At 35.5% G+C, this 17356-nt stretch overlaps 1 protein-coding gene across 1 annotated transcript in view; it reads right to left on the reverse strand.

Annotated features, from left to right (window-relative positions):
- LOC111147976 (proteasome activator subunit 4) overlaps positions 1–17356 on the reverse strand; it is a 112503-nt gene that overhangs the window by 49426 nt on the left and 45721 nt on the right. Inside the window, exons 8-20 of the mRNA XM_022504290.1 lie at positions 15755–15877; positions 13641–13733; positions 12815–13080; positions 9903–10089; positions 8628–8717; positions 7791–7855; positions 7384–7534; positions 6523–6621; positions 6233–6302; positions 5708–5775; positions 4196–4411; positions 3436–3593; positions 1952–2047 (exon numbers count right to left, since the gene is read on the reverse strand). Of these exons, the coding sequence (XP_022359998.1) occupies positions 1952–2047; positions 3436–3593; positions 4196–4411; positions 5708–5775; positions 6233–6302; positions 6523–6621; positions 7384–7534; positions 7791–7855; positions 8628–8717; positions 9903–10089; positions 12815–13080; positions 13641–13733; positions 15755–15877 (1682 nt within the window). The remainder of the gene's footprint in view (positions 1–1951; positions 2048–3435; positions 3594–4195; positions 4412–5707; positions 5776–6232; positions 6303–6522; positions 6622–7383; positions 7535–7790; positions 7856–8627; positions 8718–9902; positions 10090–12814; positions 13081–13640; positions 13734–15754; positions 15878–17356) is intronic.

Below are 17356 nucleotides of genomic sequence, written 5' to 3' on the forward strand. Positions count from 1 at the left end.
GGCAAAGGGCTGCTCATTAATCTTTGATTCTACTTCATATAATCATTATCCCTGCCTAGATGTAACTATATAAAAAGAGTCCTAAAAATGTGTATTGTTCAATGATTAAAACAACTGAAGTTTTCGTTCTGTATTTATTATGTATTATTAAATATACCAGAAAACATTTCATATTTATACTTGTAAGTTATTAAAATATATTAACAATATATATATTTATAGTAAATGTAATTTTGTATTACCTCATTATGTCTTATTACATAAAATTTTCACCCTAAAAGTGAAAATTCTGAAACAAAAAACTTTTCAGTCTAAATTACCTTTCCTTCTCAACTTTTCTGGGAAAAACCTACAAAGGATACTCAGGATCAATTTTAAAGCTAATAACGTCCATTCATAAAATGCTTGTAACACCGTATTCTTTTCCTTATTTACAAACCTAACTGGTTTCATCATAACCAATGATAAGGAACCTTGTCCCGATGCACTTTTATTTCAAAGTGATAAAGACCTTGTTTCAACTTGCTAGTGTAGGGCACGTGGCATAAACATTAAGTATGTTCATAGTAAAGAACTGCACCAGAAACCTCTCTGCCTCCTGAGGGGACCCTGCAGCAGTGTGTCCTAAGGATCACTTAAAACTAAAAAAATCTTCTAATCATATATACAGAAGATACATCCTTTGGCTCTTAATGGATTAAATTCCCAAAACTCCACTGTCAACATGTTCAAGCAGAACTAAATTTACTGATGTAATATATCTGTTACGTACGAAAGAGGTTTTCAGCATGCCATAAGAATTCAATTCCCACCATATTATATATTGTTAAGATCATTAGGAAAATCAAAACCATTTTTGTGAGTCTCTCATTTTTAAATAATGTTTAAAATCAATCTCTCTTAAAAAAGATGAATTTTGGTAAAATTGCCCCTAAATCAAACTATAATACTGATGAAAACCAAAAGTGCTTTCAAAGAACTCAGCAAATTCCTAGACAAACTTAAAACAGATTTCCTTACCTGTGATGACCCTACTTCTCCCTCTCAAATCTAACAAACAATCTAAAGTTCAATGCCTAGAAACAGGTTTTAGAGTGAAGTAAGTAGGAACCAGAGAAAGTATGACCCCAAACAATGATTATACAAAATACGGAAAAGACAAGCAAGCCACATTTTAAAACCACTCCTTGAAGTTTTTAAGATTTTTGTTGAAAATCAACAAATAATTCTTCCCTTTGTGTTTTTTGAGGGGGCAGGGGTTACTTACTTGTTTTTATGTGATTTTCATGAACTTGCTCAGCAATGAGATGTTGATGTTGAGAGAAAACGATCTAAGGCAGTATACTGAAACTAGGCCTGCAACTAGCATCTCACTACTAAGTACGTTGAGCTCACACTGCACATTGCTGATTTCATTTAAGCTCAATTTTTTCCAACTTAAATGACTGCACTGACAATGGACTAAATCAAGGCATTCATTCAAAACTGTAATAGTCTGAAAAGCACTTAAATTCATAAAAACAACTTAGGACAATTTTAAAGCTCAAAATAACACAACAAACTTTTATGTAAAAACACGCAGATTTTTCCTATAAAATCCCTAATGAACACTGATTGCAGACCAAAAAAATAGATTTTTCTTTTTCTTTTTTTAAAAAAGAGCATTTATCTTAACTCAGAAACTAGAGGATAAACTTAGTATTGATATTTTTAAACTGATTAACATTCAAAATTATCCTATCCTGGTACCATATGAAAATTTGATTAAAGCCTTACAGTTTATAGACCTATATTCTGTCTCAGGTATTTTTGGTCTAATAATGACAAAAAGGTTAAAGTGATACAGAAACAATACCAATAATAAAACCAGTGACTCATTATGTGACTAAGACTTAAAATACACGCCAAATGGCAAAATGGCAAAATATGTAAAGTAGTTATTTTTACTTACAAATTAGTAACTGGCTCTCCTTTCAATGGAGGTAAGAGGTTTCCTGAGCCAATTAAACAGTTGTGCACTATAGTTAGACTCTGTAGAACATCATCTCTGGAAAAGATAAAGGTATTTTCATAATTTAGGAGACTCCAAATCGCTGTCTTAAAAAAAGGCTTTGGAGAGTCTAGGATGAAGTACAAGAACCTTAAGTGGGGATACACAAAATTAAGGCCAAGAAATGGCAAATGTTTTCAGTTTACCCACTTAATAATACAAGGTAATCAACAGTGTTTATATTGGTAATATAGTACAGACCTACTTAGGAATAGGTCCTAAATAATCAGAAACAACGGCAACTGACTGCCCTCTGTGAATCAATTCTGAATGTCATCACCTATGTACCCAAAGATCGCTACCACTAACAAAAAGGGAAAACAGTATTACAGAAACTCTTCCAGCATACTCCAACTTTTAAAAATGGACTAGTTAGGGGGCGCCTGGGTGGCTCAGTGGGTTAAAGCCTCTGCCTTCAGCTCGGGTCATGGTCTCAGGGTCCTGGGATTGGGCCCCACATTGGGCTCTCTGCTCAGCGGGGAGCCTGCTTCCCTTCCTCTCTCTCTGCCTGCCTCTCTGCCTACTTGTGATCTCTCTCTGTCAAAATAAAATAGATAAATAAATAAATAAATAAATAAAGGACTAGTTAAACATTTACTCCAAAAAGCAGTTCAGACATCATCAGTCATACTTCTTTCTTTCTCCAAACCATTCCTACTGATTTTGCTTATTAAAATTTCCTGGAATTTCACACATTGTAATTTTCTTACTATTATTTTAGGAATGTCCAAAGATTCAAACTATAAAAGTCTAATGATCTTATAACTATTTTTTGTTAAAGCTTCTTAGGAAAGGAAAAAAAGCTCACAGAAATATTTCACTAAGTAACATTAATGTCAATAATATGAATTACAAAAACAAACAAAAAACCCCCCAAAATCTAATCTGAATCTAAAAAACAAGCATTTCCATATACCTCCCAAAAGATGCACAAGTCAAACTGCTAAGCAAAAGTCACAAAAAGCAAACTATTAAAAAAATGAGTTTTTCTATTTAAAAGGTTTAAATTTTTTAAAGATTTTATTTATTTATTTGACAGAGAGAGATCACAAGTAGGCAGAGAGGCAGGCAGAGAGAGAGGAGAAAGCAGGCTCCCTGCAGAGCAGAGAGCCCAACATGGGGCTCGATCCCAGAACCCTGGGATCATGACCTGAGCTGAAGGCAGAGGCTTCACCCACTGAGCCACCCAGGTGCCCCTGAAAGGTTTAAATATTATGACAAAATTTGTTACACACCATATTAAATGGTTTTTAAATTATATGTATGTCAGATATAAACACACACTGAAAATGAATACATCAGATATGGCAAAGAGAAAAGGAAAGACACAAAAAGATTTTTCTCAGTCTACAACCACAAAACAGTGTTTATGAAAGAAAACTAACCTAGACATTTCAAGTTCTCCGTCACCACAGTGCTGGAGTTTGATGAGCTCAGGCTGAAGAAAAGAGTCCAATAGATAGAAGGCAAAAGCCACTTCTTCTGAAGAAGGAACATGCCACTGGATGCCCAGATTCCACAAGTCCCCTGGTTTACCCCAGTCCTACAAAAGAACAGCATTTGTTCAGCAAGCTGTGAAACTGGAGAAATAAAACAAATAAACATGTACATGTAACTTAAAAGGTCTTCCAGGACGGGGCGCCTGGGTGGCTCAGTTGGTTGTGCTCTCTCAGGGTTGTGAGATTGAGTCCCAGAGCTGGACAAAGAGCCAGCTTAAGATTCCCTCTCTGATCCTCCCCCACCTTTTCTCCCTCTCTCTCTAAAAAAGAGGCACAAAACTCATTACCCCTTCGTTATCACTCCAGAAAAATCTCCTGGAAGAGCCACTCAAATATGAGTTTCCTTAAGAGTAACAGTAAGCTTATAAAGTTAATCAGTTTCCCAATAAAATCATATGGAATATACAAGTTACATACAGCATACCAACCTGATTCATAGCCCAACAGAAAAGAAAAAAACTAGGCTGCTTCTGTGCTGTGTTACACTTGTCAAGTTTAAAACATTCCAGTAATTTTAATGATCTACTTCAAAAATAAAAAAGTGACACCTTCACACACAACAAAGAAGAAAAAAAAAAACCCACTCTGGATCCTTAGAAAAATAACCCAGTATGTACTTGGATTCTTAATTATTGAAAATGCTTGCCTTGATGGGAAAGTATTCGGAAGGAGGCTTGTCAAAGCCTCCCGGCACACTGCAGTACTCCGTTGGGTAGATAAGGGTAGTAGAGCGAAGGAGATGATGCAGAAGATTACAGGACAGAGTGTAACCCTGCTTACAGGTTAGATGGAGGGTTCTTTGGAGAATCTTTACAAGTAGCTCCTTATAAAGAAGCAACTTCTTCCCGTCCACTCGAGTAATCTAAAAGAGGAAGAAAATGGTTGAAGATATTTTGGTGAAAAGATTAAGAATCAATAATCAATGCAACAGACAATGTTTAGCTACTAGTCTAAAATAGTAACAGTGTCTCTTAAAATGACTTCAATTAATTTTAGAATTTTCATTTTAACTATATTCGTACAATTCTTTCTTGAGATCAAAACAAATTCTCTGAATTCAGGCCCTCATATGCCACAGTACCAACCTTTTCAAAGAATCTATTTCCTCAAAGAGACAAAATTAATTGGTTGGTGAGCCAACCCATAAAGGAAAATGAAGTTTGACTGACAGCTCAACTTATGGAGAGAGCGAGAGAGAGAATTGGGAGAGAAAAAAAAGGAACTGCCAAATCTGATGAGATTTTTAAGTAATAAGTTACTAATATCAGAATTAATCAGTAAAAAGTACTTTGCTGCTCATGAAGCCATCAACAATTATCAGACTCCCTTGATAACAAGAAAATGCCATTATCTGACTTTTTGTAGCTGTACCAAGAAAATCTAAAACTTAGAACTTTTCAGTATCAGGGTGCCTGGTTGGCTGTCAGAAGAACATGCAACTCTTTTTTTTTTTTTTTTTTTTTCTTTTTTCAAAATTTTTTTTTATTTATTTGACAGACAGATCACAAGCAGGCAGAGAGGCAGGCAGAGAGAGAGGAGGAAGCAGGCTCTCTGCTGAGCAGAGAGCCCGATGCGGGGCTCGATCCCAGGATCCCGGGATCATGACCTGAGCCGAAAGCAGAGGCTTCAACCCACTGAGCCACCCAGGCGCCCCGAACATGCAACTCTTAATCCTGGGGTCATGAGTTCAAGCCCCACACCAGGTGGAGAGATCACTCAAATAAATAAATAAATAAATAAATAAATCTTTGGGGTGCCTGGGTGGCTCAGTTGGTTAAACACCCAAACTCTTGATCTCTGGGTTGGAGTTCAGGCCCTGCACTGGGCTCCACGCTGAGCATGGAGCCTACTTAAAAACAAACAAACAAACATGGGGCCCTGGGTGGCTCAGTCGATTAAGTGTCTGCTCTCATCTCAGGTCATGATCCCGGGGTCTTGGGAGTGACTGTGTCATGCTCCCTGCTTCTCCCTCTCCCTTGACCCCCATCCCACTTGTGTTCTCTTATGCTCTTTCTCTCTCTCCAAATAAGTGGTAAACAAAAATCTTAAAAACAAAAACCTGACTTTTTCATATTTTTTTAAAGTCAATTTAAAAAAATTCTAAAACCAAATCATCTTCATGGTAATATTTCCTTATTACTACAAAGATTTACAATACCTCAGACAAAAGTTGAAGATTCCACAGCAACTCCTTATCTAGCTCTTCTTCATTTAATACATCATCATCTAAAAAAGGCAAAAGAGTATCAGGGAAAAAGAACTACACATCCAACTAAATGCATCATTTTCAAATATTTGTCTTCAGTATCTCTAATTGCTAAGAAAAGTCTCATTCCTTTTTCATGAAGCTAAACTTGCTCCAGAGGAGGTAAAAATTCAATTTTCAAGAAAATAAACACATCAAATCAGGACCCATGCTCCTCCACATCTCACAAATTGACTGATTTTTTTTTTTTTATGGCACCTCTACATGGTTCCTGCATGCATGAAAATACTAACTTAATAAAGTAAAATTTCTAAGCTCTCACCTGGACGATACCTTAATTCAAATAATACCCACCACAAACTACAAAATTAAAATATTGTATAGCTTATAGAATCTATTTTCACCCACAGAGTTCTAGAAACAAAAAATATTTTTTACCTAAAATTATAAATTTAGAATAATAACCTTATGACTTACTCATTGTAAGCTGAGTTATAACACTGCAGCAGTGAGGAACAAATAACTTCAAAGACTCCTCTGGGCAGCACTGAAAACACATTAGTGTAAGTAAGTTTTTGGAAGGCCATGAATATTCATTCAGCAGTCACAAAGTATACCCCGACACTATTTTCAGAGGCAAATAAGGGTTGTAATTTGCTATTGAAACAATGTATTTTAAGTATAACAAGCATGTATAAAATAATTAACCACATAAACCTGTTGGTTACTGACTCATTAATTCATCAGTCCAAAAACCCCAAACTTACCTTTACAGCAGCACGGCACATGTCTGCCACCATGCGGCCTGCTACTCTTGTTTCAAATATATGCGAAATAGAAAAATTAAAAACCTTCTGAAGGGCCACCTGTTAAGATATTTAAGAAATGAAAAGGTCTTATCAGCAATTTTTAAAAAGATTTTATTTATTTATTTAACATACAGAGAGAGATCTTAAGTAGGCAGAGAGGCAGGCAGAGAGAGAGAAGAGGAAGCAGGCTCCCTGCCGAGCAGAGAGCCCGATTCCGGACTCGATCCCAGGATCCTGGGATCATGACCTGAGCCGAAGGCAGAGGCTCAACCCACTGAGCCACCCAGGCGCCCCTCTGCTTACATTTTCATCCACTGATAAAATTTTATAATTTCGTTTTATGTGCATTTAATATATATTGTTAACTCATTAACATGGAACTCAGCCAACAGCACTATAACTCATGCCTGAATAAAGCTTATCTAAAACACGTTACTTTCAGGGACCTGGGTTACTTTAGTGCCTGGCACTAAATAGACACAAAAGCATGATTACATCAGAGCTGAAACAAGAAGGCAGAGCGTTACGTTATTCCACCTCAGCCGAACATGTGTAACTCACATTTTTTTACCACATTTACACATCTACACAAGAGCACCACGAGTACTGATTTGGGGATTACAAATAAATTTTAGCAAGCAGATGAATTTGCAAATACGAAATTTGTGAATATAATGCGAATCCACTGTTTATCTTTCTCAAAATTTAGCATGAGAAAAAGGATAAATGGTATAATACCTAAAGTAACTTCAGTTTTTAAAACACACAAATAAACCTACAAGACTGGGATTTAATTTTTTGTAGCAATGCGACTCTTACCATAAATATTTCTTTGGAACATTGTGTGAGGATTGTACTAAATGTAGAAGACAGACCTAATTCAACCAAACTCTCCAAGTGAGTCATTTTCTCAGTTTCCGTCTCTTCTCTTGTTTGCTCCAATGTGCTACTTTCTATAAGTCCAAAACATCTAAACAATCCAAAGAGAGTATAAGTTTAGCAACTAAAAACTAGTTTCATGTTTTTGATGATTACATAAGTCTTCACTGTCATGACTATTCAAATGATAGCTATTCCACCATTTGGGCATGGCTCACTATCAATTGTCTTATAACTTGAGGTGTTCAGTCCTGGGACAGTGGCTATGTACAGGCTATAAGTTGCTGGGACAGGACAGTCATCTCTCTGAATGTCTACCAAAGGGCAGGTCTGGGGTACATACTCACCGGTCCATAAACTGTAAGACAAAATCCTCAAATTCAGCTGTGGCTGAACAAAGTTCTCGTTCCACCTATGATATTTCAATGTGGAAAAAATTAAAAATAGTCCTTGAATTTTTCTCAGGACTATTAAAACTCAATTATGGTCTATAAAATAGATTTAACACTCTATTATTGTACTGAGTATGGTGAGAAATAGCACCATAACTGTGCATCAATTTAGAATAACTCAATCTACTACTTTCCAGGAACCAAAGTAAGAAGTAATTAACATATTTTATAAGGGCCAAAACCAGAAGCAACAGAGCCATCTTTTTCAACTACAGTTTCCAAGTTTCTGGTGTATGTATACAGGATTCTCTCCTACTACCCGAACATCCAAATAACAAAAATAGAAACATGCTTACAATAAAGAAAATAGTTCTAAAAGAACCAGTCTGTAATGAAGAAAATGTCTGTTCATTAGGTATCAATCCCCTCAATGAATTTATTTCTAAATTCAAAAAACCAGAAAAACCAAAACCAAAACCAAACCAAATCAACCAACCAACAAACAAAAACCCACCACTATCTCCACTTAACAAAAAATTAAAAGTGACAAAAATGTAAATACACCTCTAGATATCACTTGTTTACAAAAATAACCTATTTTTGATCTATATCCTTTGGTGGGCGCTCTGCCAGACTATCTTACCAATGACCCGGTCCTCTACTTATATCATTTTAGTCACGAAAGAGTCATTTTAAACTACTAGTATTTAAACTATCAAATATTACTATGCATTTACAATAAGAGTTACAATTCAGTTAATCAATCCTTTTACAAGTAGAAAGCATCCTTACTTCTGTGAGGTCATTTCTTTCTTGTAGTACAGATGAACAATCTACTAAAGGCACCAGAGTGGAAAATGTTGCTATAAACTGGAATGTGATCTGTGGGAAGATGCAAAAAATTTAACATTAATTATGTAACTATAGTTCAAAAATACAAGTATACCATAAGCTAAAATAAAGTGCCCAAATGAATTATTATTTTTTATAAAGCTTTTTTTTTCCCCTTAATTTTATTTACTTATTTGGCAGTGAGAGAGAGATCACGAGGAGGCAGAGAGGCAGGCAGAGAGAGAGGGGGAAGCAGGCTCCCCGCTGAGCAGAGAGCCCGATGCGGGGCTCGATTCCAGGACCCTGAGATCATGACCTGAGCCTAAGGCAGAGGCTTAACCCACTGAGCCACCCAGGCGCCCCCCCAAATAAATTATTTTGAGGGAAATCCCACAATAGTCTTTCTAGAAATTTTTCACCTAGAATTGAGTATTTTAAGGTTCTTCATAATTAAGTAGCTGTTACTTTAGTAATGAAGTTATACTAAGTTTATTTTCATAGCTATTTATTAGGTTTAAGCACAACGTTCTCCAACCTTTTGTCAAGGAAAAGTTACTCCCCCCCACCCCACCTTAAAATGTAACATTAACAGAATACACTGAAGCAAAAGCAAGAGACTGGGCAAGAGGGAAGGTGAGCAACTCTTAAGTCAAGAGATGTGTGTATAGGGGCCCCTGGGTGGCTCAGTGGGTTAAAGCCTCTGCTTTCAGCTCGGGTCATGATCCCAGGGTCCTGGGATCGAGCCCCGCATTGGGCTCTCTGCTCGGCAGGGAGCCTGCTTTCCTTCCTCTCTCTCTGCCTGCCTCTCTGCCTACCTGTGATCTCTGTCAAATAAATTAAAAAAAAAAAAAAAAAAAATAAAAAAAAAAAAAAAAAAGAGATGTGTGTATAAAATGGGACCTGGCATTTTGCACCCAGCAGCTTTTATTATGCCTCCTGTCACCAGTGTAGACAGAGGGAAGTACAAATAATCATATGCTAAGATTTTTAAGGTTTTTGCTCAAGGAAAATAGTAAATACCTACCAAGCTTCAAAAATATCTTACGATCATTAAACGTATCCAGGTTATGGCAAATTACTTACAAAGGATGACATATAGATCAACTAACCATCCACAGATCTAAACTTAGCAAATTTACATTGAATGGTGTTCTAAAAAGTCTGAACAGAACTTGAAAGGATGCCTATTCACACAATTAAAACTCAGACACAAAACAGAATAATAAATATGCTTACCATGCATTTACTAAAGTCATTTGGATCCACCCCAGGCAATGCTCTCATCAATAGAGGTAGCATGTGTGTTGGACCTTCAGGAAACCACTTGCCCCCTGATACCAAACTTCGGGCTACTCCAATTACACAACTTAAAGTAGCTGTGAGCTGGTGAGGTTCTGTTAAAGTCTCTAGTGCAGGATACGTTCTACAGTTTAAAACACAATTAAAAAACAAAAAAACAAAAAACAGTTCCATTACAGATAAACATGCACAATACATTAAATCTACCAAATTCATAAACTGCCTGTTAGCTTAGGGCTGGTAGCTAGCAGAATATTTTGAATGAATACCTGTTTTCTCAAGGTTAACAGAATCACACACATAAAGGAAAGGCACGAGTTTCCCTAACCCCCATCCCCTCACCACCTTTCTCCATGCAAATTCCACAGTGAAAAAGAACATGAACTGGCAGATTTTGCATTATTTCAGCCATGTGAATCCACCTCCACATTCCAATGACTGATTCTAATGGTTAGCAATTATTAGAACTCAGGAATAACAAGTGACAACTATCCTATTCTTCCCTTTTACAGGAAAAACAATCTTTACTAAAATGCTGAAATTTCTCCTATTTTACACTTTAAAAAGGACTGGTATTTTAAAATTAGACATCAGCTCTAGAAACATATGCAAAGATTCCTGATTTAATAAACGAGGGAGAATAATATAAATACAATCTTTGATCACCAAGTAAGACAAGAACATTCACACAGCAATTTCATTTTTAAGAATCTGTTCTATAGGAAGAAAAAAAAATCTAAAATGTCGTCATTTTTAATTTTCTCTTATGCAGAAAAAACAAGGGAAATTTCATTTTAAGTAGGAAAAAAAGAGTATTTATAATCACAATTAAAAAAAACCAACCAAGGCTTTAGAAGGTAAAGAAAGCAAACCAGCTCTTTAACAGAGGCTGTCCTTAGGGGATACATATTCAGGACCTAAAATTTATTTTCTCCATTTTTACTTTTTAAAGGACTTTTGCTTTTTTTTTTTTAAAGAAGAGAGAGAGCACAGGCACACAGGGGAAAGGCAGATGGTGAGGGAAGGGGGGAGAGGGAGGGACAGAAAGAGAGCGAGAGAGAGAGAGAGAGAGAGAGGAGAGACAGAGAGAATCGTATGCAGGCTCCCCACCAAGCAGGAAGCCTAAGGCAGGGCTCCATCTTATGACCCTGAGATTGTGACCTGAGTCAGACTCCTAACCGATAGAGCCACCTTGGTGCCCCCAAAGGACTTTTGCTTTCATAAAAAGAAAAAAAAAAACAAAAAAACCCTTCAAAATACTTCTCTTGGCCAAGCATGTATCATTTAATATGCTATTAAATTTGTCCCCAAATTGAAAACTAAAGAAAAACATGATGGATAATTTTACTTGTATTTATTCTTTTAAATTTAACTTCATTTAAATTCAATTAATTAACATACAGTGTACTATTAGTGTCAGAGGTAGAGTTCATGATTCATCATTTACTTGTATTTGTAAGCTTTGTTTCTTCTACTAAAAAATATCTCTCTATTCAAAATTTATCAGCTGGAAAACATTAAAATAAGGCAAAACAAAGGGAAAGCCAAGAATTACGAAAACACTCCAATCTTCAAAATTTTAACTATGCAAGAAAATGAAGTCTCTCCTTAGAGGCAAGTCTCTCCTCAACAAACAACATCAAGGGACCTGCCACTGAACTGTTAGCTTCTGCTACCACATGAAGGCCAAAGAGCAAAGAATACTGGGGGGTTCAGACCATAGAAACTGCCTAACTTCCCCATTTTATTTCCTAATTATCTGTGCTCGAAGAGTTTCTGTGCCCACAAAGTGCACACAGAAAGGGAGAGGTTTGGAAAATGAGGTACAGCTTAACTTGAGTATTTATGGCAATGAGGACAGGGCAAGATAAGATGAGCAACTCAAATTTATAAATAATGGAGCCCTATTTTGGTCAAGACCTTTGGCAGGATATCTAATTCCAAGCAAATGTGCCCAATTATCCCATTTTAATTTTAAGTCAGAAAACAGACTGTCAACTTACATTGTCACTAAGGATCTTCGACAAATCTGTTTTATGGAACTCAAACTGTTAGACCCTTCTGGGCCCTAAAAACTAACATTCTTCTTCTATTTTTGAGTAAGACATTAAGAGAGAAATCATAAAGCTCAAGTTCAGGCAGCAGAGGAATTAACAGAAAGCTTAAGTAATATTATATAAGCACAGAAGGCCTATATTGTGACAGTAACTCGGCAAAGGGAAAATTATCTTTGTTACTAGTTCAACATATGAAACAAAATGAATGCAATAAAATTCACTCTGGAAATAATAATAATGAGATTATGCATATATTAAAATAATAAAGATAGTCAAATTTTCTTCTCTATCACTGCTTCTAAGAAATAAAAGACATCCAAAATCACTTCTCAATATTTAGTGATACACTTTGATGTAAAAGCAGCCAGAGCTTAATTAATTAACATATTAATTAATTTTTTAAGATCTTATTTTTTTTAAGATTTTATTTTTTAGTATCACTACACCCCACATGGGGCTCAAACTCACAACCCCAAGATCAAAAGTTACATGCTCCACCGAGTAAGCCTGCCAGGCCCCCCATAATTTATGAGTAAAAATGTGCCAATAATCCAAAAATATTTTATCCATTTTGTGTCAATTTTCTTTTATCTCCAGTAAACCTTTATCAAGTTGCCAATCAGTACGTTAAAATGCCTTGCTTCTCCTATAAGGAACCAGAATAAGCACCGAGAAAGCAAAACAGAAGCCACAAAAGAAAACCATGCAGAACAGAAGAGTAGAAGGAAGGGATAACCAGAACAGCTGCAGCCACAGCTGAGGCTTCAACCAAACATGTAAAATTCCACTTACCTTTCAAGTACAGGGGGTATTACTAACTCAGGTCTCATGAGTGCAAGATTCTGCAGAGCCTGGGCTGCTTCTAAACTACCAGTTTTGCTAAACATAGCCAAGAGGACAGGTTGAATAATGCATCGTACAAAGTCTGTAACATCTTGATCAGTAAGCTTATGGCTATCAGGCACAGGAGTTAACCAAGAAGGCTTCTTGTATCTTTCACGATGCAATCTTCTAACAACACTGTTTGGCAACCGCTGAAGTAGTTTCATTAACTTGTTCTGGGGACACAGAAGCAGAAAGTCCAAGGTAGGTTCTCTTTCCCACACAGATATTTATGGTTCCTTTCTAGTCTCCAAATAAAGATTCTTAAAATAACACTCTTACAATCTATTACAAAGACGTAAATGGCATAACTAGCTAGAATAAAATGCTATTATCAATTAAATTACTGATAATAAAAATGCTTTTCAAACATCAATTTTAATTTCCAACACCAGATGAATTTTCCATTACATGAAAAACCATTTTAACCAGGCAATGTGGAAAACAAAAAAACAGAAACCACAACTGACATTCCTTTCTTTTGCCAGAATGTGACATTTTGTCACCAGTTATTGGACCAGTATTATCTCCATTTATTTTTATGTTCTATGAACATGGTAACTTAATTTGAACGTAATGACCTATATATAGCCAAATTTCTATGAAGAACAGAAAATGTATTATAGGTTTTATACAATAGGTAATGTGTAACCGTTTTTTTTTTTGTTTTTAAAGAAATGTGTGACCATATCTTTAAAAATTTCCAAACTCTACAATGAAAAATGATATTACTCACCAGCCAGCGCCCATTATTTGAGGGATGGTAAAAAGATGTGATGCTATTAAACAAACCAGACAAGTGTTTTTGCACTAGTTTACTTGGTCCACCCTATTCAAATAAAAGTACAAAATATCAGTACCCACAGTACACTGGAAAACTGAAGGAATCAATAGGCCCAAGCCTACACATACCTCTCTAACGTGGTACACATCCATTCTGCTGACAAAAACCAATTCTACCCCAATGTAAGAGTCAAAAACAATTCCCCAATGAACTTCCTACAATCTTCCATTTAAAACACTCTACTAAAAATAAGGACAACTGACACCAAATTAGGTAAGTGAAGAGATCTTTCAATTTAGAGTATCAGCATATTTTAGTCTTCTGCAGTGAAATAACTTCTGTCACTAAGACTGTTTTAAAATAACCAAGAGTGGTAAATCAGGCATAAAAAGCATTCCTTAAAGGATTTAAGAAGTGACTTTCTTAATGCTGGAAATGAAGAAGTGAGATTTACATAAATACATTCAAATATTTTATTTTTACTCCTAAATGTTTCAAATTATTAAACCTGTTATATTTGTCCACATTTTGACTCAAAAGAAACATTTTTCTTAATCTATTACCAAAACAAATACACCAAACAAGAATACAACCTGGTGGAAAAAAATGAAGAAAAAAATTTATCATTTATCTTACCAAGTTTAATAGCCCTAAAGAACTACAATTTAGTTTTAAAATCTTCCATTTCTCATGATCTTTCTTTTTTTCTTAAGGATTTTATTTATTTGACAGAGAGAGAGAGAACAAGCAGGGGGAGCAGCAGAGGGATGGGAGAAGCAGGCTCTCCACTGACAAGGGAGCCCAATGCATGGTTCGATCCCCGGTCTCTGGGATCATGACCTGAGCCACAGGCAAATGCTTTAACAACTGAGCCACCCAGGTGCCCTTCAGGATGATCTTTCAAGAAAGAGCAAAGACCTAAGGTAGACTGTTGAGTTACATTAAGAACATGTCTTCCTGCTCAAATGAAATCCATGTACCTATTCCCAGTTGAGAACAGGTCGACTATTAAAGAGATCATAATTCCATAGCAAAAAAAAACCAACAAAAATGTCAATATTTTAACATAGTAATTAGCATTTTAATGTATATTTATTTATAAATTTATAAATAATTAAAATTTATTATATTCAATATTCATATTTAACACAAAATGAAACTGTCAATGGGAAAAACTGTGTGAGAAAGAACAGCAATATTAACTAAAATAAGCTAATATTAATCATGATATAATTCTGTGACTTCTAAAAAATGAATTCCAACTCATTGCTTATGTAAGACAGTAAATATCCAAATGTTTTTGCTCTTATGGGGTATAAGAAAGAAAATGTGATTTTCCCTGTTTAATAATGAAAGGGCAAAAACACAGGGAGAATGGAGAATGAATTTCTTTTTTTTTAATCTAAAAATACTATTTAAGAACTAAACTTCTCACAACCATCCTGCCTTTTGCACAGAAAAAAACCAACTAAACAATATAACCCGGGAGAAAATACCAAACACAGAATAATAATTTTAAAAAGGGACAGCAGTAGAAGCAAAATAAATGACAATCCAGAAAATCATAGTATAAAATTGTTCTAATATTCCTATCTGCAAGTTGACACTGAAACCCAAGCATGCAGATGTATTTTTACTTCCCTTCAAGGATGTCAATAATCATCCATACTTCTCCCATCACCAAGATTACTTCGTTTGTTTAATAAGCTTTGTGTTCAGTGTGATCTTTGAAACTGAATGCATTCGTACTGAACATATGCAAAATTCTAATTCCATGATTTTCATTATCAATTTGACCTTTCATTTGTAAGTCTGGTTCTTGACCTGCAAGACTGCTATCCACTCTGAATCTCTCAAAACTCTAAACTTTGACTCCATTGTTAAGAACCACTGGCTAGAGAAATAGTGTGTTTTTCTACGTGCTGGGTCTGATAAACATTAGCTTACTACATCAGAAAATAGCCAAGACTCAAATGACCAACTAAGATACTAATATAGCCTTATGTGATTATACAGAATTTCCGTATAGTTAACACAGAATTTAGATGAACTAATGTGTTACAAACCATCATAGCGGTGATCCATATCACAGCATGTCCTATATCATAAGCATTTGTTAAAAATCTTGGGACTAACACTTGACTGCTTCCCACTGGGAGGTTCAAGCTTCTCAGAATTCTCGTAAATATCTTTAAAAAGAAAAAAAGAACTAAGGATAAATATTTATAAGTATCAAGTAACTCTTTAAATAACTGAAGTGTTATATATATTATTGTTATTGGATATATTCTCACTGGATCAGGTTTTAAGCAAAATTACCAATAAAATTAAGCATTTGATAGCTTTAGTCCATAAAAATTACATAGAAATACCTACTTTTTAAAATTTTTAAATTTTATTCACTTTTTAAAAGTTTATTTATTTAAGTAATATCTATACCCAACATGGGGCTCAAACTCAAAACCCAGGTATCGAGAGCTTGCATGCTCTAATGACTGAGCCAGCCAGGCGTCCCTATTTACTTTCTTTCAAACGACACTGTGGTAAAAAAGGGGTGGGTAAGAAGCAGCTATATCCATGTACCCACAAGCAAACAACTGAGATACAGTTTAAACATAAAAAGGTAAAAAGTAGATAAGTACAGTTAAACATGAAATATTTTGACTCCTGTTTCTCTAAATGCATATAAAACTATTTTTCCTACACTCTCATTCCATGCCAAGAAAATACAAAATGCAAATACCTATCTTCTAATGGATTACTTTCCTTTTCAAAATTCTATCACTGATGTTTCCCCAGGAATTTGCATTTTCATCTCTCATTTAACAACTGTATTTTATTTTTATTTATTTGGTTTTTTTTTTTTTTATATTTTTTTTTTTTCTTAATAGAGGGGGGGAGAGAGAGAGAGAGAGCACAAGCAGATGGAGCAGCAGGCAGAAGAAGAGGAAATAAGCTCCCCCACGAGCAGAGAGCCTGCCACAGGGCTCCATCCCAGGATCCTGGGGACCATGATCTGAGCCGAAGGCAGATGCTTAACCGACTGAGCCACCCAGGCGCCCCTAATAATTGCATTTTAATATAATTGAATTTATATTTAAAATCTATCATTAGTAACAAGGAGCCCAACAGTGGAAGAAAATAACTTTTCCTCCTTAGTTTCTACTGGACAGCACAGCAAAGGTAAGCAGAGTATTTGCTGCTGCTCTCCAGCCCTGCTCTACTGTCAGCATGTGCATCAGAATCACCTGGATGCCCCATGCCAGCCCTCCTGAACCTACTGCAGGAGAAACATACTGGAAGCTGCAATGTTAAGAACACTGCACCTAGAGACACCCTAGCTTTATTTACTCTAGGAAAATGTGATCTAAAAAGTAGAGAACATTCTAGAATAGCAATCAAATACAATACCCAAACTCTGTTGAAAGGTATGAATATAAGATACCCTGAATAATATACTTTGTACTTTCTAAATTACTCACTCTGAAACTTCTATTTCATGTCCTATATAGGCAAGAAAAAAATCACACATTTATGATTACCTTTATATGATGCAATTAGTTTTTGAAAATAAATGATCTACCCTGGTAAACTGTTATGTTTTTACTAGTGGTCAAGAAATACTATAGGGATTAGCATACAAAACACACTACTTAAAGACACAATAA

This window comes from Enhydra lutris, unplaced genomic scaffold, assembly GCF_002288905.1.
Source record: "Enhydra lutris kenyoni isolate GAN:26980312 unplaced genomic scaffold, ASM228890v2 scaffoldscaffold18, whole genome shotgun sequence".
In the NCBI taxonomy this organism is placed as follows: Eukaryota; Metazoa; Chordata; class Mammalia; order Carnivora; family Mustelidae; genus Enhydra; species Enhydra lutris.